This window comes from Sphaerodactylus townsendi, linkage group LG08 (genome assembly GCF_021028975.2).
Source record: "Sphaerodactylus townsendi isolate TG3544 linkage group LG08, MPM_Stown_v2.3, whole genome shotgun sequence".
Taxonomy (NCBI): Eukaryota; Metazoa; Chordata; class Lepidosauria; order Squamata; family Sphaerodactylidae; genus Sphaerodactylus; species Sphaerodactylus townsendi.
The window spans coordinates 69,851,304-69,875,853 of record NC_059432.1 but is presented as its reverse complement, the minus strand read 5'-3'; the positions used below and the strand labels follow the sequence as shown (position 1 = coordinate 69,875,853).

Below are 24,550 nucleotides of genomic sequence, written 5' to 3'. Positions count from 1 at the left end.
AGGCTAGGAATGGCAGGCTGTGTCATCAGAATTTGTTTCATTATTTTTTGGAATCATATCCCCAGGGCTTGTATTTTGCCACCATAAACAAAACTGCAGGGGTTTTTCATTGTTAACATGAGTCTAGGAAGCAAAGATGGACAAAAGCCTCCCATTCTGCGACCAACTTGATGCAGACTTGCAGTTGTGGCTGGCTGGATCAAAGTGGCTGGCTGGATCATTTGGGCAGAGAGCTAGCCCTGCAGATTCTATTGAGAAATCTACCTAGGAAACATAGTCAGAATGAAAATTCTCATAGATTTTTCAGGAGAGTTCCTTGAGATCAGTCCTAGATCCCATGTGGATTTTGCCTAAACAATTCATATGCATTTTCTATATTGATGTAACATTTTCCAAGGATTTTCTTCAACATTGCAAAAGCAGCAACACAGAGAAAAACCACAGCTAGCTCCTTGTTTTTGTTGGCCAAGTGAAGGACCTCCAGTGTTTCCTCTGATAATATACCCTTCCCCACTCCAAGCTTCAGCTAATAACAGCCTGAACTATGGCAAGACAAAGTACTTGCTTACCACTTTCTGCAATTTATCCTTTACTACTCAGCCACTAGATCTGGTGCCCTCTGTTCCTGGGGTGTTCAGGGATTGTGAGTTCCCTGCTTCCCCTCAAGAGGAACAGGTGGCTGGACCTATCCCCCTTCACATGCATTTACCAGAGCCACTGGGCTGACTGATAAGAGAACTACAGGACAGCAAGAAATGGTATGGCTGCCATGTTGCCATGGTAACAGGAATATACTCTAGAATGGCTGCCAGCTCCTGCTGGGGAAAATGCATTGGCTTAGTTATCAGGGTGACCAGAATATATATCAGTATCACCACAGAACTGTGGAATCTCTGAGATATTTGTGGGAGCAGAAGAAATCAGTTCAAGAAAGAGGAGAAGTAAAAGAGAAGGGGAGAAGGTTTGGCCATGGATTCCTGAGAACATTCAACAGGAGCATAGAGAGAAGGATGTGATCTGTGGCAGAAACTTCATTTCCCATAATTTATTTATTTATTTTATTTATTTTATTTATTATTAGGCTTGTATACCGCCCTCCCCTGGAGGGCTCAGGGCGGTTCACAACATACATATACAACACAAACAAAGATGGATAAAGTCGGTACGTTTAGTACCAGTTCTTATTAAAAAGCAGCGTTCAATTATGATTTGAGTTCACATGGGGCATATATCATGCAAAACAAACAGCGTGGGCAAAAGTGATGTGCAATGACTCTGGACAACGTATGGAGATGTTCATACCCATCTGAAGCAAGTGATCTGCACTTGCATTGGCTCTATGCCAAATAATTCAGCAGTGCCTGCTCACATCCTGATCCTTCTGATCTTACCCATATCTGCATGTGTGTATGAAGGTGTATCTTACATAATTTTGCATGAAGGGAAGATACACCTTTTTGTCTCCATCAGCATTCCAGTGCAGATGGAGTACAAGGAAGGCATCTTCTTCCCATGTGCCACCTTGCTATATAAGACATACATCCCATGGTTACAAATTAATTACTTGAAAGACACTGTCCTAGCACTTAGACATGAGGAATTGCTTTGCATGTTAAAGCATCTTACCAAGATTGACTGGAAGAGCTGGAAGGCACCACTGAACCAAATGTAGATGTGAGAGTAGAGTATCGTGGATGTTCCATTAAATGTGTTTGCCACCACAAGGAAGGAATAAGGTCCAATGGTGAAAAATTCCCAGTCATAGGCTCCTGAGGTAGGAATGGTCTGGTTGATTTCAAAAAGTCCAGTTCTGGAGTTCCACCTATATATTACACTGTATATATTGTGGTTATTCCCTGTGGAGGAATAAAAAGAGAATAATATGTATGAAAAGGGCACCATAACATAGGAAGGAATGAAGGACAGGAAGATTCCTAGGCAAGAGGAATGAAGATGATAGCGTCTGATTTGAATGGTGGGGTTTTGTCTGGTCATGACAGTCAGATGAAAGTCTACTGATAGGTTTATGGAAACTAGACTCTTAATTTTTATATGATAAAGGAAAATGCGAGCATGCAAGAAATTGTAAAGCAGCAGGTTCTAAAATGAAGGACTATACACCATGATTACAGTTCTTTTAGGCTCCGTTAGTTCATCCTGTAAATTCTATCCTTAATTTACAGCACATTAAGACATGATTGTTGGCTGAATATTTTTAAATCAGAAAACTTTTGAGATTTAAAAAAAAATCAAAATTGAATCAAATTTTCTACTCCCAAGCATATAGATTAGAAATAGCCACTACAAGCACTGTGCAAGAATGAGATCATTCTGATCAGTACAACAGTAGATTTCAACCATTTTGTTATTATTGTTTGGAAAAAAGCAAGAACAGATGTCCACTAGGAATATAGCTGGAAGCTACTGTAAGAATTTAGACAATTTTACCCGTTTACTATCATATCACTTTTTCATTCAGCTAAGTCATTTTTATGCTATCTGATTCCACTGGGTGGCAGCACATGGCAGTTTATCAACCCTCAGAATGCCCTAACGTCCAAAAGAAAGCCGCTGATGGATCCTGACAAGATTTTAGGAGGCTTCATTTCTAACATGCCTTCCAGATGTTTTGGAGAGATGTTGAGGTATTTGGGCATAAGTGTCTGCAATCGAAACCCTTCAAGTCAGGTTCCCTGCAGATTTCTAGCACTCTAGTCACTTGTCCAAATCAGAGAATCAGCTGCTTGTTCTCACAGCCTGGACTGACACACACAGGAAAAACACAGCATTTCACAAACATCTAAAAACCTATAACCACACAGTGTACACACTACAGGTGTTAATTTGAAAAATCTGGTGTGAAATGGAAAACGGTTCCCACTACTTAGCAAACATGATCTAAAGTTAATATGTTCAGCCAGTTTCTTTACATCTCATGAGCATATTAACACTTTTGCAGACAGTCTACAGACTTTTTGAACTGCAGATACGCCTGATTGGCTCTTGCAACAAAACAACATACTTGTCTAGCAAAGTGGTAATTAGAGTAATACTGGTGAGAGTGATAACCGTCTCCTGCAGAGCCCTTCCTGGTACAGTTTCTTCTAGGAGGAATGTTGAAATTGCACACACTTTGCAAGAAGGCTAGAATGTGATTGTGAATTAACCTTCTTGCAGGATCATAAATTGTTTCAGAAACCCTGTATAAGTGTGTTTAAAATCCTGATTTTCACACATGCGTATACCATCTGTGAGATGGAAAAGCTTTTAAAGTGGTATGTGCAAATACAGCCCGCATCCTGTCTCATGGCAATTCCATTCCCTAATCTAGAGCTGCCAGGTGGGGAGGAGCAGAGCTGCATCTTCTTACATGGAGGTCCCATCCTTTATCTAGGGCTGTCAGTGGGTGGGAAGGGCAGGGGGCGGGACTCAGGTGCAAGATGACAACTAGGTAACTTGAATTCTTTACAGATAGGGAAAGGCATACATTCAACAAATACAAGGCAGGGATACATTCAGCAGGGGAATTTTTTTTCTCATGACTGCATCAACATGCTACACGTTACACCTATTGGCTTTCTCTCTCTCTCATGAAACTATTAGAGGTCAGGATCTTTGTCAGGAAAGAAAGATGGCAAACCAGATGGTTGGAGTAGCCCAGTGATAAAGAAAAGGTAGTTGGTACATGTTCCTTATCATTATTGCACATTAGCATCTCAATACCTTTTCTGTGATTAGCCACTGCTAGGAAGGTCTCTCCATCAATGACAAATGCCTCCCAATCTCTAGCACCATGTGTTGCGATCCTCTGGTACGTGACAAATTTCTCTTTTCTGTAGTTCCACTTGTAAATTACTGAGAGCTCCCGGCCCCTTTCATTCTGTTCAAAATTAGCCACCGCAAGGAAAATCTGAAAAACAAGAACAGTTCAGGTATTCTTCTTGCAGAAAACTATCGAAAAGAACATACAGATTGTTGGATGTTTTTTCCACAAACTGTGAATCTGTTGTAACAACCTAACAAGGGATTCCAGGTATGCTGGCATCAGGTAACTCAAGGATCATATCTACAGTATCTTCGGAAGATTGTGCTTTCTTATTCTTCCCTCCCCATAGTAGCTCAACCACAATCACAGCAACAAATAACAAACTTCACAGAGAGATTGCAAAATGAAATGGCTGACTTCAAACTCAACAGGATGTTTAACACCATCTCAGTGGGCCTTATAAACCATCAACATCAGGAGCTCATGGGATGGAGCTCTCCCTTTCCTCCTCCCACTGCAACTTCTAGAGCCCCTCCCCCCAAAAGCTGTTCCTGTAGGTTGGAGGGTTCTTGGAATTAGAGTGGGATGCTGTGGTGGGAGATGAAGTTTGAGCGGAAACCAACAGAAATTGTCCCTCTTGTGTGAGCTTCTCCACAAATGAGGAAAGCATTCTGCAAGGGGCAGGGAGGAAATATCTTGTAATTTCTCCAGCATTCCATGCTGGATTTAATTTTGTTCCTAAGAGCTCTCCAGTGGCTTTCCAGATCACTTGGAGGAGGGAGATTCCACAATGATGAGGGGGCAGAGAAATGGAACTCTCTTGTTTCGCTGCTGTGAATGGTTTATTTTATTTATTTATTTTATTGGATTCAGATGGCTGTTGCTCTTATCTTTCGTAAGTATGAGCATTGCATAAGAATGCCACTGGACTTCTTGCACTTCATTGCCTTTAGCCTCTATTTTTACAATTTTATCAAAGCTTTTGAGACTATGATGCCACAAGACTCCTTTTCTTTTGTGCAGCAAAAGAGATATGGGAAGACATGGAACAGAAAGACTGCCAATGAGAAAGGAAGGTTGTCTTCCTATACTCTTAGGAACAGTCTGCAGATGTAAGGAATCTCAACTAAAGGACCACCCTTTGTGGTTACTACTATTTTTACTGCCATGCCAGTGCAACAGAACAGCCACCTAGTGAACCAGGCACCTTCTCAACATCAAAATTAATTAAATAAATAGATTTTGAGAAAATGTACAAAAAATTAAGTACATTGACATATGTTTATTTTGTTTACTATATTCTGTTTCTCTCTGATCATGAAGAGGGTGTCAAGAGTTAAGCATGGCATCTCTGTTCCTAACTATTGGAAATCCTGTCCCCATGGCTGCCTCTTGCTTTTCAACAGCCTTTATTTAGAAAAGTGATGTGGCCAGCACTGGTTGCTACTGAAAAAAAGTGTTCTTCCTAGCAACAACACTTATCCATTAATAAGGCTGAATCCAAGAAGCACACTTGATCTGCTATGGAAAACTTCAGCCCATTTAAGTCTGGCAAATCAACATAACCCAACCATTTCGCCTTCTTGACTAGTATGTCCTCCATCTTGTCTTGATTAACCTTCAGTTAGTTCACTCACAGAATCTGACCACAGCTTCAAGATACTGGCCCAGAACCTTCATAGCTGTCTCCAGAGGCTTATCTTATACATTTAACCAGTGATGGGATCCAAACATTTTAGTAACAGGTTCCCATGGTGGTGGGACTCAAACAGTGGCGTAGCACCAGTGGGGCTGGGCGGGGCACGACGGGGATGTGGCCGGGCATTCCAGGGACGGGGCATTAATAATTTCTCTGTTACTGCAAAAAACTCTTACTGTAAAAAAGAAGTTCCTAATTTCCAGCTGGTATCTTTCTGTCCATAATTTAAACTCATTATAGCAAGTCCTATCATCCACTGCCAACAGAAACAACTACTTCTCCTCTAATTGACTGCCTGTCAAATACTTAATACTTTCAAATACTTAATTTTGTTTCTAGAAATCAAAAGAAGGATACTTTCCTTAAACAAGGAACTTTACCATATTTCTAAAACATGTTTTTAAAACAGCCCAACAGGGAGAATTACCCCATTTTCTACCTTCACTAACCAGCCACATCAGAAACAACAGGACTTTATGATTTTGGGACCTAATGGAATTTCTAACGGAAAAGCAGACCCAATTAGTAACCCCCTCTCGGCACACACAAATAATTAGTAACCCACTTTCGGGAACTGGTGAGAACCTGCTGGATCCCATCTCTGCATTTAACCCACCCATGGTGAGTTTACAGTCTGCAAAGTGACTGGGACAAGTGGTACCTCCCCTGGATGAATGTATGACCCAGGCACAGGGCAGCAGATTCATCAAGTGAAGCACTGCTGCATTTTCCATGTAGAAACCTTCACTTGGTTTAAGTTACTGCTGTAGAAATCCTATTCGAAAGAAGTTAGTAAAACCAGAAATATTTAGAATTTCAATTGTGTGCACACTGGGGGCAAATGTTATTGAACTTAGTAAAATGTGGAAGAGATACTTCAGGCAACAGCACTGAATTGGAGAACATAATCCATACACTCTACTGCAAAATTCCATTGATCTATACACAGATGGACTGCACCATATCATATGCTATCTTTCTATGGGGTATATTTCCAGCACTCATATGTAAGATATATTGAAGAATGGTTCAATTATCTTTCTATCATAATTTCTGTGATTCTGATATTCTGAAGCCAGACACCAGCAAAAGCAAAGGAAGAAGACTGGGACACAGAAAGACAAACAACATCACTCATGCTTCAAGGCCATCTAACAAGACTCACAAACTGTTGAACATCTGCAAGAGGAACTCAAACTACTAATAAACAAATGGCTTTTGTCAGGCAGAAAATATGTCCTATTGCCAATAGCAAAGCACTGATATTTGGCAATGTCTTTACATACTTCATGTTTTTCACGTTAGCCCAGTCTTGTAGTTAATGAATTTCTAAGAGAAAATTGAATGTATAAAAATTGTCTCTGATCTGGAGAACTGTGAGCATTTCTTCTTCCAACGGATTAACCAGAAATAGTCGAGATATACTTCGCCTTCAAAGTGTGCCACCATCTCAAAGGCTTTCAGTTGTCTCTATCTGATTTGGCATGAGTCTTCCACCATCCGTGTTCAAGATGTCTTCCAATTCTTTTAAGTGAGCTCAGTTCTCAGTAAGCCAAGGAATCAGGGCTCTGTTTGCGGAGCAGAGACCAAGGAGTACATGCCAATTGCTCCTAAAGAGCCTTTTGTTGTATGACCCCAACAAGGCATTCACAGAGCTGCTGCTGAAATTCTCAAAATCCTTAGAACAGTCTGGAAACTAAATGAATCCCTTCATCTCTGGGTTCAGAGATGCTCCAATTATGCAGCAGGAAGACAAAACCGCTTATATCTTCAAGCAGATAACAATCTGACCAGAACAAAGATTTCAATTTTTGCTCCTTCACCAGATCACTTGAAACGTATCAGTGAATCCATTGTACAAACTGTCATATCTGTTGGTTCCATAATAACCAGGGTGGTTATTAAGCAGCTCAAAGAGGGAACTCTGAATGGCACATGTAAAGCTCTTGCACATAGTCTAGTATTATCTTAAAGACCTAGGTCCATCCTGCACAGCACAAGTAAGTCCTCCTAAGAACCTAAAAAAGGCATCTTGGGAAGGAATTACATGCTGTCCATCCACCCTGCACCCCCCCCCCCCGACATTCTCAAGATGACTTATTTAAGCTTAAAGTGTCTTTTTTAAAAAATTCAAATTGCACCTTTTTTTTTCTTAAGGTGCCTACAAGACATTCCCTGCCTAGTTTAGGAGGTACCTTGTTTTCCCCACCCAACTGTTTCAGTATCTGGTCAGTTTCACCCTTAGCTTGCACCTGACATATTGTGTGCAGCTGAAAGGATTCTCCCTGCCTTTATTTGCTGAAGGTTGCCCCAATACATTTGCTCTGCAGGCTCTGATCCAGGGTACCTTTTCAGCCCAAAACATACATAGTTGTACTCAGCTCATCCTCCCAATTCTGGCAATATATAGTTTTCCTAATTTTTTTAATTTTCAAGGAGCAGTATTCGAAGATGCGCAGACACACATAAAATATTCTTAGCAGTTTGGAGGACTGCTTTACTTCACATTGAGAAGCATTGGGTAGACCTGCCCTCCACTTACTGCACAGAAAAACTAAGATGGTCTTGCTTCTCAATAGGAGGTAAAGAAGTCTTTTGGTTGGCTAAGATTCTCTTATGCTCCTCAATTTTTTTAAAAAAGGAAAACTATATATTGCCAGAATCAGCAGGACGAGCTGAGTACAACTATGTATGCTGAAAAGGCCCCCAGGATCAGAGTCTGCAGAGCAAGCATCCTGGGGCAACCTTCAGCAAACGGAGCCAGGGAGAATCCCTTTAGCAGCACACAAAATGTTGGGTGCAAGCTGAGGGTGAAACTGACTAGATGGCGAAGTGGTTGGATGGGGAAAAGTCTGCTTTCCCCTCTGACACTTTTGCTGTGCAAAACCAAACCAGCAGCCACCTCTTTTGAAGACATCCCCTGGATGTCTTATTTTGGAGGTGTGGAGTGAAAAGAAGCAGCAGAAGGCCATTGCGTTCACATCCTACATGCGAGCTCCCAAAGGCACCTGGTGGGCCACTGTGAGTACCAGAGTGCTGGACTAGATGGACTCTGGTCTGATCCAGCAGGCTCTTTCTTATGTTCTTATGTTCTAAGCAGTTACCTCTTTTTAAGATGTCCTCAGGTGCTGTGCGAAATGGACCGTAGGTTCCTATATGTTTCTAAGATCTAAACTTTTCTGGGGACAGAGAGTTGTGAGGTACATTATCTTACAGCATTTTAAACCATGTGCATTTAATCTATTTGCTAAGTCACCCCAGATGAGCTCAGCCTGGGTGGTAGAAGATTCTTAAAACCAACATCTTGAGCAAAGCTCTTCTTCCTGTAACAAGAGCTATTTCTGCTAACAAAATGCCTTCCACATGATGTTCTTCTAAGTTATTCATTTTCTTTTTGTGTTGGGCCTAGTATATTTAATCATTGCAGAAGTTTTGCTCTGTAAGTCATGTCAGTTGCAACAAAAAAAGAAACAAGAGTTTTAAGAACCTAAACATTTTATTACTTCTTATCCCAGTACAAACTGATTTGGACCGGAGTACAATTTGCACTTCATTAGGCACGTAGTCTAGTGCCATTGCATGCATAGGATGAAGTGGGATCCATTTCAGAAATGCTTATGCTACAATAAAGGCTTCATTAAAGTGTCACAACTCCCTGTTCAGCATATTGTAAAATTAAATAATCACCAGTTGTGTGACTGCAAGAAAATGTGGGGAGGGAGGATAAACCCATGGGAAGTTGGTTTAACATTCAGGGGCAGATAAGTAACAGAGACTGCATCCTCATCATTGGGTATTATGTTATTATTGTGCTATAGTAGTTGCAACTAAATTGACTTGTCTACACATGGAAATCCAGTTGCAAATTATTGCTATAGCACAACACAAATGTTGGAGGCTACTGAGCAACTTGATCATATCATATAACTATATAATTGGCTCAGGGTTCAAACGTTCAACAATAAACACTTAGCCAATTATTGTGCTGGATGCACAGGGACCAAAGCCCTGTGTGTCCTGCACTCCCACCTGGCAAAGGCTGCCCTGCCCCCTACCACTTCCAAGCGCACTAGGCCTGCCCCAGTAAAGCTCACTGCAGGGGGAGATGCTTCTTCATCAACTCTTTGCTAGGGCCCATTGCATCTCCCCCATGACGGGCTTTGCTGCTAGATAGTATACATTGTTGGAATACAGCAATAGCTTCATTTCAAAGAGAAAGAGGACAGAAGATCCTGCGGAGGGTGGCAAGCTCTAGCTAGATGGATTGTAGGGAAGGGTTGCCAACTCTAAGTTAGGAAGTTCATGGAGATTTGGGGGTCAAGCCTGAGGATGGATCTCAGCAGGATATAATGCCATGGAGTCCCCTTTCTGAAACTGCCATATCTGCAGAGGAATTGATCTCTGTTGCCTGGAAATCATAATTTTGGGACATCTCCCGGTCTCACTTGGAGGCTAACAGCCCTAATACAAGGAAAGTACCTTCTTTCTATAGGGGCTTCTCCTTTAAAACAGAGTGTTATTTTTAGATTTTTCTTCCAGAACAGTCCCGAATCCTCTCTCTCAGCTAGCCAGGCAATAAAGTTTATCTCTTCTCATTCTTATCTGGTTTGTTAGTTTCTGAATGAAGCTTTTGTCACTCTTTAAACAGTCCAGTGTCCTCCTGACTGCTCCATAGACGCTCTGCCAACAAGCCTCACGTACCTCATGAGACTGTTGTGACAAGAAAGTGGAGGATGAAAAGACAATGAACCTGCCCCAGATATCCTTAGAAATAACGGAGGAATAAAAATATATTAGATAGACATCTGATTTTTGATCTTGCTGCTTTATTCTTTCTATAAACTGCCTTGTAAGGTAGGAGGAGCACAATATAAATTATGCAGATGAACAGGACACAGAGGTCGGTGAGTTCTGGATTTTACCTTCAACAAAGCTGGTTCAGAAGAAATTCAGGTTTGGCGTGACCCATGGATCCCAGTTCTTTTGGCTTAATAGAGGGTCTATCAACACTGAAACATGATTTGCAACATACCTTTTTCCCAATAGTGAAGAATTTCCAGGACTGCGCTTGATAGGTGGGAAGATTTTGGTAAGCTACAAATTTCTCATCAGTCCATTTGTAGATGGCTGAGCCAGGACGAGTGTATCGATTAGCAGTTGCTGCGAAGAGTCCCACCTTGGGAATGATAAAGACTGCAATACCCATCGTTTCAGAATTTGTAGCAAAACTCTGATATTCTTCCAGGTAGTCCAATCTTTCTTTGACTAGAAAATAAAACAGAACAGGAATTCAAATATCATGAAGTGAAACAGGCCTGGTCCAGCAGAAAGAGGGGCACAAATATGACCACACCCCTTTGTAATGTCTGAAGCCTTCCTCCAACCTAAAGTGCTTCAGAGGAAGAGCTGCGGCTGCCTAAGCAGGAGGAAGGTTCAAACTTTGCTGAGTGGCAGCAGGATAGATATTAGCATTTCTAAACGTGTCATCCTATTTCTCGTCTATCATCCATTCCAAATTTCCTCCCAGGCTTGTCTGGCCTGGCCTGATTTTGTCCATGTTTACCTTCTACACATTGAGCTCACTACACTGATCATGTAAAATGGAAGAGAGAACAGTGTAAGGTTCAGTGTAAGGCAGGCTAAAAATGAATAAATGAATGACTGAATATTATACTGACAGCGCACTCCTTTGCAGAGTTACTTATATCTAATCCCAATAAAATCAATGGGCTTCAACTGGAATAATTCTGCATAGGGCTGCACTGTAAGCCACCCCATAACCTTGTTCCAGGGCCAATGAATCTCCTCCTTTTCATTGTATTGATGTCTATAATGCCTTGCCTGTCCCTGCAATATAAAAGAAAATTTGGAACTGTTCACCATAACATCTCACTTCAGGTATATCTACTCTACTCATTTATACTCCCAACCTCCCGACTTTAGGAACGGGCGCCACTACCATGGGATTTTTAAGCTGTCTCTGTTTTAGAGATTGTTACGCTGCTACTGAATTTTAAGGGTTTTAATTGTTTTTTAATTATTGATTTAATTTTAGGATGTTGTTGCTGTAAACCACATAGAGCCCTTCGGGGACGAGGTGGTCTATGAACTCCAATAAACAAACAAACAAACAAACAAACACGCACACACGCACGCACACACGCACACATACATACATACTGGTTTGTGTATCATTTTAACTGCCATGATTTTCTCCAAAGATCCTGGAAATTGTATAATGAGGGCTGAAAATTAAAGACCCCATACACAACATAGCCATCTACTCACACACTCCCATTCCCGTGGCACTCAGAAAAGTAGTAAAGGATCATATATGTGCCCTCCATATGCAACTGTATATAATAGAAACTAGGGTTTCAAGTACAAGACTTGTCCTCTGTGTAAATGTTCCACTGGGAACAGCCTAGAGTTTGTTTATGATGGGCATTAGTTTTCTTAATTATTTATGCTCTGCCTTCCTCATTGTTTCCCATTCTCTCTTCAAGCAACATGCTGAGATTGAAGACAAAGTCTTCAGATCAAGTCAATGAGTCACATCCGAATGTGAGTTCTTTAATGAACTGAGGCTAGTTTCTTTTCTAGTAACCAGGATTCTTAACCACAAATTTAATTATGGTTAAGAATCAAAGCTACTGGGATAGAGACCAACCTCAATTTGTTAAGGATTCTGCATTCCTACATCATGACTAACTGGAGTAAGCTGAAGAATTTCTGTCTCTATTAAGCTCAGCATTCTACATGAAAGAAGAAGGAAGGGAACCAGATTCATGCCTATCACAAACACCAGTTTCTGAATCAACCCTCTTTTCCACTCAGGGCATACGGGAGGGAGTCCAGTCAGAATGCTCAATAGCACCAAACACAGCCAACAGTTCAGATGCGTTCAGACAACACTTACTTTCTATCAAGGAAATCCACTCGTTTCCATTACAAATGTACAGTCCTTTCTGAGCAGCATTAAACCAGAACTGGCCACTTTCACTCTTGGTGCAGCGAGGGCTGAACCCCAAAGTCACCTTCATGTCTGCCTCTGAAGAATCATAATCATATTAACAACAATCACAACAACAATAATAACAAAAAACACAAGCAAATTAATCCCTCCAGATATGAGGAATAAATTAATACTTTCTCTGGCGCAATATGTAATGACATTATGTCACATAATATATTGTGTGGTAAAAATGCTATGTTTAATTTCACTGCCTGATTCACCCTTTAAATATGAACACACCCAAACAAAAAGAAGTATGGTAACAAACATTTCCAAATCTGTGTGGATTTTTGAAAACCACTCCAAATATCCTGGACAAATACGAACTGAAAATAAAATAATTTAAAATCTGTATTCCCTTCTTTGGCTTGTGGTCATCTATACGTTAAAATGTGTGCTACCTGCTTTATCTGTACCAAGGAAAAAGTGGTATATGTGGAAGGTAATGAGTTAAGCTGCTGCAGTTACACCAGACTTATAGATTTTTTACTCAGCTTCTTTTGGCCTTTTGACTTTCAGTAAGAATTGGAACAAAGTTCCTCTGAATTAAGTTGAGGGGAGTCAGTGATGGAATCATTCTTAATGATATTGTCATAGTACAATAACTGATTTTTTAAAACATCTGAGAGCACCCCACACAGCTCTCTGGTTCACATTCACACTCATGTCCTTTTGAAATCAATGGGACAAGCTAGTTGCTGTTAAGATCCACTGATTTTCATCAGGTTTAACCACTTAGGCCTCAATACACAAATAGTCTTTAATATGACATAAGGCTGCAGAAACTGCTCGTTCTGTGCTGCTGCCTAAATATCTAGTTCCCTCTAGCCTGTACATTACAGAACTAAACAGAGTCACAATTCAAAGTATGCCCAGGCAGTACTTACCTCCTGCCATGGAAATCCACTCATTCCCATTGCACAGATACAGTTCCTTTCTGAGCTAGTTCCTACATGGAAATAGCCTCCATCTAGAAAAAAAAATGTATACTATCATGTGTGAAGTTGAACTGAAAATACATGGGTCAAGAAGTTGCCATTCACAGTGGCTTCCTAACCCATGTGCTCCTGTTTAAAAAAGCACCAACTTCACACATGATGGTGCGCAAATCTTCTCTTATATGGAGATTATCTCCATGTAGAAAAATATATGAAGTGGCACTGTGAAGCCAGCTTTCCCCTTGTCTGGTAATATTCATCACTAAGCTTTTCCAAAGTATCAAGACTGACCACAAATACCATGGGAGTGCCTTACGATGACTATTTCCTTGAAATGAAGATCATCCATTTAACATTCACTACATGGCCAATGCATAGGCAGTCACAGTGACAACAGAGTCTACACAGCAGTTTTTCCTAGTGGCAGTAGGTAAAGGCAGCCTAAAGGAGGCAAGGAGTATGGTGTCAGCATGGGCAGGATCTGCAAAAATGCATGCCTTCCCTTCCACGTGGCATCCCAAAAGGTTTTGACTGTGCTCTTTCCAAAAAGATACCTCAAACCAGGTTTGGGAAAGATCATAGCAAAGCAGAAAAAAACAAGGAAATGGACAGTTAAGGGGCATCTTGTGTGGTTGTTTCAACAATACCTCATTGGACACCAAACCAGAGCAAGCAGCATATGAGAAGGCAAGAAACATAAAGTTCGGCGTTTTTAACAATAGGCACAGTGTTTTTCATTTGCTTTGGTTTCTGGCTTTCAAAGGAGTGCTTGTTCAGATTCCCATGCATTCTTTGCAACCGCCACACACCCACATGTACATACATTACATACATTAGTTCCACATTAATGCATTACATGTATTAGTTCCATCATCAGAATCATAATTAGTGAATATTGTACCCAAGGCAAGAATATACAAATGTACCCTATACTTTCATAGTAGTTACTTTGGCAAAAATGTAAATACATAAATAACAACAGCAACAACAACAAAATGTTTGTTTTAGTCATTACATACTTTTTCTGTGCCCCTCAGCTTTGTGTGCCTGAGGCAAGTGTCTCACTTGTCTTGCCCTTGCTACAGCTCTGCCTACCATCCTCTGAGTCTAGGATTCTTCTTTTGTTTGTTAATGCTACAAGTTGCCTAAAACCAGCAGCATATTCATAAAGGGAATTATTCTGTGTGGTCCTCATGGACCCATGCAGTGATGGCCCCAAGCAGGGATGGCTTTAAAAGGGAATTAGACAGATTCATGGAGGAGAGGTCTATCAATGGCTACTAGCCATGGTGACTAAAGGGAACCTTCACATTCAAAGGCAATCAGCCTCTGACTTCTAGTGCCTGGAAATTACATTGGGGAAGGCCTCAGCCTCTATGCCCTGCTGCAACCTCCAGAGGAACTGGCTGGCCAATGTGTGAGACAGGATACTGGATTAGACAGGCCACTGGTCTGATCCAGCAGAGCTCATTTTATGTTATCCCCCATCCAGAAACATGAAACCATTAGGAGAGGTCATCCAAGGGCCTGAAGTGAAAAGTCATTAGGTTGCAGATGTCATCCAATTATATTTCTCATCTTGAATCCTGGTGAGGAGATGGATATCTTGCACAGATGTCTACTAAAAGTAATGGGTTTGCTGTGGGTAAACAATTTGAATCTCACTCCAGATAAGATGGAGCTGTGAATAATGGTAAGGAAACTAGGTGACCTCAAGGATGACTTCAAGGCAAATGCCTTGGATGGATTATACTCACTCTTGAGAAACAAGTCTATAGCCGGGCTATGGAACTGGGCCATGTTCTGTTTCCTGATTTTTAGATAGTATCTGGGACCAGGAGGGCTTTTCACTACCTTATTGTGGTGCTCTAGCTTGATTCCTGTGTAGGAGACAGCCACTGTGATATATGTTTAAATTTCTTATGAACAGGGCTGCTGAGAGAATTACAGTACTCTAGGGGCCCTGGAGGCTATGATGCCTGTAACAATTAATGTGGGCAGCTGCATTTTGAATTGGTTGCTGACCCATTTGCTGCTATGACGCTAGCCAATAACAGGTAGCAGCAGCAGGAACAAACCTTTCTCTGCTGCCCACTTTCCCACAGTATACCCATTCATAGTACCCAGACAGCCATTGCACAGCCATATTGCAATCCTCCTCTTGCTCTCCCATGCCATCATGTTACAAAGACCCTCTTCCTTGTAGTTCACTGTTTTCCAAGCCCCCTACATGCAGCTGACTTCCAGCAGGAGCAAGTATACCAACTGGGATGTGAGGGGACTCGGCAGCAGCAATAGCAGGCCCGCGCTGTCCTTTTTCTTTTTAACAACCTTCAGTTAATTTATTTTCTGTCCCAAGAAATTATGAAGTCTGTGTTCTCTACAAATGGTACACAGGAAGCAAATGTGTGATAAATTTTGGATAAATTGTGCTCTACTAGTATGCCAGGAAGAATTTACTGCCAACCTAACACATTTGAAGGACATATATGTGGCACCAACCTCTCAAGCTCTCTTGAACTCCAAAAAGCATACAGAAAAGGACTTGAGAGCTAGGCTTGTTGTAAATGTGAGTGTAGATCTGGAGAAAGCACACAAAAGAGCTCTCCTACTTATTTTGACTTAAGAACAGAAGTATTGCATGTTTATTTCTAACACTCAAAGCATAGTGACACAAGATATATCAACTACAAAGGAATCAACATGGCAATTTTCTGGAAGAAAGAGGGGAGTAAAGAATAATATAACAAAAAATCCTCCCCCTCAGTTAATAAAATACCATGAAATATTAGGCCTTTTTATACATCCACACATCATTTGATATTGTGCTTTTATTACAGTCTTTTGCAATTGAATTGGCTAATCTACAAAGAATAACCAGTTGCAAATAATTGCTATTGTACAATGAGAGCACAACATCCAATGACATGTGGATGTGAACTATCAGAATCTGCTCTGATTCCAGACTCACTCTGAAACTTGGAAAGATTAAAAAGTAGCTCTGCTCTACAGTTGTCCAGTGCAACTTGGTGAAGCACTCTGTCCCATATTACTGACCGTAAGGGTATTTCAGCAGTTCATTTTCCACAGGTTTCACAGGGAGATCCTGAAGTATTTGGGGGATGGAGAGCACTGCTAGATTAAAGTTCATGCCAGTGCACATCCGTGAGGTAGCATCAGATCCTGGCAAGAGGACTAGCTGCCTTAATAAGCCCTGAAAAGAGAGGAAGAAAAACTAAGGAATCAATGCTATCAGGCTCATATGGCCAAAATGTTGAGGTGAAGGGGGTTAGAGTTTGATTTCTTTGGGAAAAGATGCTCTGGGACTTAAACCTGTCTGAAAATCACTGACCTAGAAATCTGAGCTTTAATTTTCAATGTCTGGAGGGAAACTGTGATTCTAAGTGGGAAAAATCCACTATTCAGACACACACTCTTATTTCTTCACGGGTTTAAGGGTTGAGCTCTGCCATTGAGAGCATGTTCTGTGCTGAATTCACAGACTGAACATTAGCTCAAATTAAAGATCTATGTTTCTCTTTGTTGTCAGACTGTGCACAGGAGTAGCTTCTTAGCAAACTATATATGATGATTGAGCAAGAACAGAATTGGGGCAACCTCAACTAATTCTGCCTATCTGGCTACATAACTTGAAAGAATCTAACGCACATAAATTGTGTGTTCAGTGTAGTACTTTGGTGACTGGAATATCCCTACCCTCAGTGTCTGACTCATATTACTCTGGACAAATCAGGGCTAATGCCAGGTTTGGGGAGAATTGGGGAAGACAGTGAGATACCACTCAGGTTATGCTGAAACCAGCCCTGCCAAGAGCCTAACTCAGGGGTAGGGAACCTGCGGCTCTCCAGATGTTCAGGAACTACAATTCCCATCAGCCTCTGTCAGCATGGCCAATTGGCCATGCTGGTAGGGGCTGATGGGAATTGTAGTTCCTGAACATCTGGAGAGCCGCAGGTTCCCTACCCCTGGCCTAACTTCATGTGGTGGTTTGGGTGATGCATGGCCCTGTATACCATGGAAGGGAAGTTGGATTTCCAACCTCACGGGGGGTGGGGGGAGGCGGAGATCTCCTGAGATTACAACTGATCTTCAGCTGACAGGTCCCCTGAAAAAAATGGCTGCTTTGGAGTATGGACTCAAAGGGTCATTATAATCCACTTGGGTCCCTTCAAACCCTTCTCTTTCCAGACTCAACCCTCAAATCTCCAGGTACTTCATTGATCCAGAGCTGGCAACCTTAAGGGAAGGAGAAAGCATAGCCGACATTCAACATCAGGAAGCATAGGATATGTGACCTAGGCTATAGGTACAGTTAATTCAAAGTACTACACTGAACACACAATTTATGTGCATTGGATTCTGGCAAGTTATGTAGCCAGACAGGCAGAATTAGTTGGGGTGTGCATTACGAGAATGGGAGGTAAGGTGTGTTTTCCTTCCCTTGCCGTTTAGACCCCATATAATCTAAACCATTGCCCCATATAATCTAAACCAATGGACATGCCCTGCCCCTAGGGCAGTTACATCAGGGTCCCCTCATATTGAGGGGTCCTGCCATCCCCCCCCCATGGGGGTAGGTTTTAAATTGGGGTCGGACGCCTTTTATTATGTATTATGGTTTTTTGCTGTTTTATGAGTTTTAAGCTATTTTATGGGATGGAGCCTATGTGTTTATATTTGTACGACCGCTCCTGTTGATGTTGTAGTGAATGTTGTTCACCGCCCGGAGCCCTTCGGGGATCGGGCGGTATACAAATTAAATAAATAATAAAATAATAATAATAATAATGTTACACACTCCTAGGTGCATAACAGAATCCTAGTGGCTGCTTTTGCTAGGGAAAAACTGCCAGGCCTTAATTATACAAGCAAGAATATAAAGAACTGTTGCACCCACCCTAAGGTAATGTGAAGAACTCTGCCTTTGAAAGAGCCCTCTACTCGTGGATATACAGTGGCGTACTAGGGGTAAATGGCGCCCAGAGACAAATTGTCTCCAGGATGCCCCCCAGGCTCTGCCGCCCACCCCCAGCCCCCCCGATGCCCCCAGGCTCCACCCCCCACTGCCCTCGACCGGCCCATGTCACCATGGACATGGACAAGGTCTAGGGTGGGGAGGTTAGAAGAGACTGCAGGCTGCTGGCCGGGAGCCCAGCTGGCAGGGGGGGAGGCCAGGGGGGTTGAGGGCGCTTGGAAGCAGCAGGAAGTCCTGCTGCCTTGTTGTTTTTGCGTGCCTCAGTTGGGGTCGAGGCGTGCAAAAACAACGAGACAGCACGACTTCCTGGTCACGTGGGGGGGCGATTTTGTGCCCCCCACATGAGCAGAAGAGTGGCGCCCGGGCAGTGGCAGATACACCACTATGGATATACAGAGAGAGAACAGGAGGTAGCTGCCCTTCCCTTCAGAATTATCTGCATTCTTACTGATATAAGGGTATCTGTGGGGAAAAGTTTAAATTATGGTGTAGGTAGAGGTGGGATCCAACCAGTTCTCACCACTTCTAGGTTACTAATTTTTTCTGAGTGCCGAGAAGGGGTTACTAAAGCAACCTCCCTGCCCAATAGGGACTGGAGGTGCGTGTGTGCAGTGGCGCCACTGTTTGAATCCCACCACCATCGGAACCTGTTATTAAAATTTTTGGATCCCACCACTGGGTATAGGTATTCACTCGACTTGTAGAACTATTGAATAGGTGAGAAACACATACACTTCAAAATGATGATCACAGAGATGAATGGGAGAGGCCTCCCTCTTGGGTTCATAAATAGAACCCCTGTATATTATGATGACTGCTTTCCCTCTGGCTCTCATGCAGCTTGGGAGACATAATAGATCTGTTGGAAGCGTAACCCGATCCTTTGTGTACAGGCATTTATCTTATCTCTAAATTTAGTCTCAGCATCCTAAGTGTAATTTTCCATTCCCCCCTCTTCCCAATATCCCCCGGGAGCCAACTGAAGTACTACCCTAATATGATTATTTTAGCCACCCATCCTGAATACCCACCCACACCGTTAACTCAAATACTTTGGCTGTAGGTTTTAGATGTTTGCTTCAGGGTGTTTTATCTTAATCTGATTCTAATGTCATGTTTAAGTGTAAAATGAAAATAATTATAAATCACTTCATTTAATATCTTTTTTCCTCTTTCTGTTTATTCTATTTGATGTAAGAAAGGTTTCACTAACAAGGGCACTAAGTTTCTTATTAATATTTTAAATACACAGTTGCTGACCTTTATCATGAAGCATTAAGGGGGAAAGTGGTTTACTGTGAATCGGTGCTTTTAGAACTAAGAAATGTTTATTATGTGAAAAAGAACTTGACTGAGTCCAAGGTCAATTCCATCATATTTAGAATTCCATATAAAATCTGCTGTCTGATTAAGAATTCAGATGTAAAGGATTTCCGCTTTAAAAAAACAAACCTGCTTTCAGGACATTGTGCAAGTTTTAAACAAGCTCCACCTGCAAAAACTTGTGAATTCAAGGATTATGTTTTAATCCCTCTCCCCAATTACTGCTGATCTGTCATGGTCCCACCTGTCATTTACCTGTACCTCTCTTTCAGCTACCACAGTGCTGCTTGCCAAATATACATTCTGAAAAAAATGCTCAAGGTCTGGGTTCAGAATAAAGCATGGGAATTTGATCCCAAATATGCAAAAGCGGTATAATTACTTTCACCTAACTGCATCTTTCAATTTCAGAGCAGAATTAATCCAGTTCTGTCCATAAAATCCAACTCTATCACCCCATTCACTCCAATGGAGAGGTACACAAGAGTTATGCTGCTTTCTGTGGAAGTAAATGAGGAAGCCTTGTCAGTCTGGCCTGGAGTTCCATGTATGCTTTGGATATGAAATGGGACTTAGGATTAAGGGTGTTTTTGTTAAGGCTTCAGGTAAAGCTACTCAACCTCACATATCTGAACCAGGACCAGTGTAATGTAGTAATGTAAAACAAACATACTGTTTGTTTTATGAATTCTGTTATTCAGCAGAACAACTACCATTATTTTCTTTTAGTTATATATAACACAATGAACCAGAAGTGGTCACAAATACTTTAATTAAAGGCACGTTTGGGTTTTTAAATGTCATTTCTATCTGCATTTACCTTACCAAAAAAAAAAAATCCCAAGTTACCTCTGCAATGGCATTACTCCTTTGTAAGTAGTGGCGTAGTGGTTAAGAGCAGGTGTACACTAATCTGGAGGAACTGGGTTTGATTCCCTGCTCTGCTGCTTGAGCTGTGGAGGTTTATCTGGGAAATTCAGATTAGCTTGTACATTCCAATACATGCCAGCTGGGTGACCTTGGGCTAGTCACAGCTCTATGGAGCTCTCTCAGCCCCACTTCCCCACAGAGTGTTTGTTGTGAGGGGGGAAATTACATATACTGATTTTGCTTTTTCACTACTACTGTATAGTGAGAGGATGTTTAAGTGAGCTTAACCCCACAATCTCTTTGCTGTGTAGTCATAGTGAAACTCAGGCCTTGCAAACCAGGATTTTTTTGTTCCAGCTTGCCTTACTGTTCATGCCCTTACATTTAATCTCATTTGCCATTTTGTTTCTTATTTTTCCAGTTTGGAATGCTCCTTCTGGAGTTTTTCATAGTCTGCTTTGGATTTCATCCCCCTCAGTCATTTAGTGTCATTTGCAAACCTGACCATCTCTTTACTCTATCCTGACTCCAGATTATTTAGCCCCAATTGTTTAATTCCTGCCATCATGAAATCTGTTAATTTATTTACGCCTCTGCTTTAACCAGTTATCAATCAGAAAGAAGCCCTGTCCTTCTGTCCCATGGCTACTAAGCCTTCTTAGAAGCCTTTGATGAGAAATTCTTTGGAAGTCCAACTATAAAATCTCTACTGGATGTCTCCTATCTGTATGCTTCTTGACACTCTAGCAGAATTTTAAAAGGCTGATGAAGCACAACTTATTTTGCAGGAGCTATGACAATTCATCCCCAGTAAGGTTTGTCCTTCTAGGTCCGTGGTAGCGAACCTTTGGTATTCCAGATGTTATGGACTACAATTCCCATCAGCCCCTGCCAGCATGGTCAATTGGCCATGCTGGCAGGGGCTGATGGGAATTGTACTCAATAACCTCTGGAGTGCCAAAGATTCGCCACCACTGTTCTAAGTGTTCAACAAGTCTAGCTTGGTATCTACTAATTTACCTGAGACAGATGTTCCACAAACAGGTTCATTACTTCCTAGATCCCTCTGAATTCTTTTCTAAAAACTGAAATTACATTAGCTGTTCTCTAAACCTCTGGTAAGGAGTCTGATGTTAATCAGGAGCAGGTCACAGCTTAGTGGTAAGAGAACAAGAAAAGTCTCAGTTTCAGTGCCTGGCATCTGCTCTTGAAGGAACTCAAGTAGGTGGTGGGAAAACAGATTTCTGTGCATAACACCTTAAAAAGCTAATCAGAGCAGATAATTCTGAACTAGATGGATGTATAATTTGATTTAGTATAGCAGGGGTGTGTGTGAGAGAGAGAGACAGAAAGAGAGAGTTATCCACAAAACGTTGTCAGCTCTATTTAACCTCGATCTCCAGGCACTCTCCCCTCCAAAAATAATGACTCAGATGAGAGTAACACTTTGGTATCTTCTACAGTAAAGACCAATCGTGCTGAATTCATTGAACCTGTCTGTGATCCTTCTGGCCTTTCTTAGGTAATGGTGTTAAGGTCTGATCTGCTATCTAAAGTCAGTTTCTCAGGCTTCATCACATTTCTAAACTGTAATGTGCGTTTTCTCTGAGCCTTCATGGTAATAGTGTTCAGTATCATGCAAGTTCCCTGAAGGGACTTTTTATTATCCGTTTCAGTTCTCTTTTAACTAATCCTCTGTGCTGAAATTAAATGCAAATGTGTTGGACTTTCTAGGAAATTTTCTGTTTCCATGTGTGTGGCATTTCATCATGTGGCCATAACCACTTCTTAAAAACAAATCACAAATTATACTCACAGTGAAGAAACCTTTTCTTCTCCTTCTGCTCCCTACATAAAAGCGGGATCCTGTCATGGTCAAAGATGTGGGGAAAGGAATATCTGCAATCCTAAAGGTAAGCAACAACAAAAATGTGGCTTCAGATATCTGCAGTCATCCTCAGTCCTAGAGTGCCAGCAGTGAAAAAGGGTTGGGTTACACTAATTAAAAGCACATCTTTAATGAGAATTTGGGTGTTTAATCTGAGCTGGTTATTTGTTGTAACAGCTTCAGAACCCTACAAAAATTCCAATGCTTTGTTGTTTTTTGTGCCCCTTCATGGTCTTTCTTGCTTCCATCTTTTGAAAATGACTGAGTTTTCACATAGTGAATTCAGCAATATTCTTCCCATAACTATTCTAGAAACCTGTAAATGCCTGTGTCCATTTTGGGACAGCTCAAAATCTACACAAATTCATGTGGCCCATACTGAGCCTAAAACTGATTTCTCCCATCTTTACATGCCTTCAATAGTGCTTCACTAATTACATGGACAGATTCGTGGTCCTGTGTCTTGATGACTTACTCATCTGGAACCAAACTAAACGGTAATGTATCATAAAATTTCTCCTGTTTTTGTTTTGCTTTGTTTTTTGTTTTTGACATAGAGTAGGTTCCGTGGTGTTGTGTGTGTGTGTGTGTGTGTGTGTGTGTGTGTGTGTGAGAGAGAGAGAGAGAGAGAGAGAGAGAGAGACTGTATTATATCCAGGAGATGGGAGCTCCCACACTATGATCCACACTATGGCCCCCAGAAACCCCAGTTCTGTGGAGTACCAACTGCCATGCAGCCCAGTCTCAGGGATGGGAGAGGTGGTAAAATTACCCCTGAATTGTACGTGCTTCACATACACATCTGTGGGGATGTTGCAGTCCACAGTGAGAGAGAAGGAATTTCTAGAGACTGCCAGCACCAGCGTGTGCCACTGATTGTCTGTCAGAAATATATCCCGGAAGGTGACCTGTGTCTGCCAGCCATTGGAGAACTCTCTGCTCCAGAAGAGGAAGTGAAGTTTATTCCGTGAATATCGGAGTCCAAGAAGCAAAGTGTCACTATTTTCCTCCAGAATGGTCATGATGTATTCATTTCTCTAAAAAACACAATTAAGCCTGTTAGCCTGAACAATCTCTTTATCAGTCTGTTCTTGCTAAAACAAATTATCATAGCATTTTGATTCTGGGATTTAAGGAGGATTGCAAACTTCATACAGAAAAAGGTTTCTACTGAACTGTGCGCAATATACATCTTTTGGTGGCTAACTATTCCAGCTTTCCTTCCACTGTAGAGTTGCTCCTCTGGGAGAAATATTTGACACCCACCAGCATCTCTCTAGCACCCAAGAGTTCCACTGTTGCCATAGAACAGTTTGATATTTTTCATTTTTTTCCAACTTCAGCAAGCCCTTACAGTATGTGTAATTCCTCCTGTTCTAGTCTCCAACTTGTATTGTATTAATTTGACTGACATGAAGGAAGAAAAAAAATAGTCTGAAAGGCTAACTTGTATTGCTGAAAGAGAAAAGTGTTTATGTCAAATTACTTCTGAAGGTAAAGCATTCCTATTGCAAGTTTCATTAACAGGATGCCTTTAATAAGTCCCTCTCTGAAAACATGTATTCACTTGCGAGTTCTTAAGCAAATATGCTCATGAGAAGACAATAGATACTGCAAGACTATCTACAATGCAACACCAAGCAAAATCCTATTCACATGTATTCAACGAGCTTAATCCCTGTGAAGAAATGCCTTAATTTATGGTTACATCCCAATATTTTGAGGTTTGGGGCTTGCAACTATAACCCCATATATATACTTGCCTTGAAAGTATTCTTTCCTGTTTGCAGAAGCTGACTGCTCCTAAGTCACCCATCCTGTCATCCTCTCTGATGAATACCCAGCCAGCAAAGCTTTATCAATGCAAATAGCTCCTTCAGCTAAAGAAATGAAATGGCCAGTTTACAGCTTAGCTGGATTTTAACACTTAGAAGGTAATAAAGCAGTGGTTCTCAATGAGTGCCAAGGGAAAAGAGGCAATTGGTTGCTAGACTGCTATTTCCCTGGGAGTGAGAAAGCGTGACAAGCCATCCCCGTGGTAGTCAGTTGTTGGGT

The 24,550-nt window shown here is 41.5% G+C and overlaps 1 protein-coding gene across 1 annotated transcript in view; it reads right to left on the bottom strand.

Moving 5' to 3' along the window:
- The window catches only part of TSPEAR (thrombospondin type laminin G domain and EAR repeats), a 44,743-nt gene that overhangs the window by 5,850 nt on the left and 14,343 nt on the right, over positions 1–24,550 (bottom strand). Inside the window, exons 3-9 of the mRNA XM_048506354.1 lie at positions 23,294–23,532; positions 22,424–22,514; positions 16,476–16,632; positions 12,385–12,516; positions 10,498–10,730; positions 3,724–3,910; positions 1,627–1,856 (exon numbers count right to left, since the gene is read on the bottom strand). Of these exons, the coding sequence (XP_048362311.1) occupies positions 1,627–1,856; positions 3,724–3,910; positions 10,498–10,730; positions 12,385–12,516; positions 16,476–16,632; positions 22,424–22,514; positions 23,294–23,532 (1,269 nt within the window). The remainder of the gene's footprint in view (positions 1–1,626; positions 1,857–3,723; positions 3,911–10,497; positions 10,731–12,384; positions 12,517–16,475; positions 16,633–22,423; positions 22,515–23,293; positions 23,533–24,550) is intronic.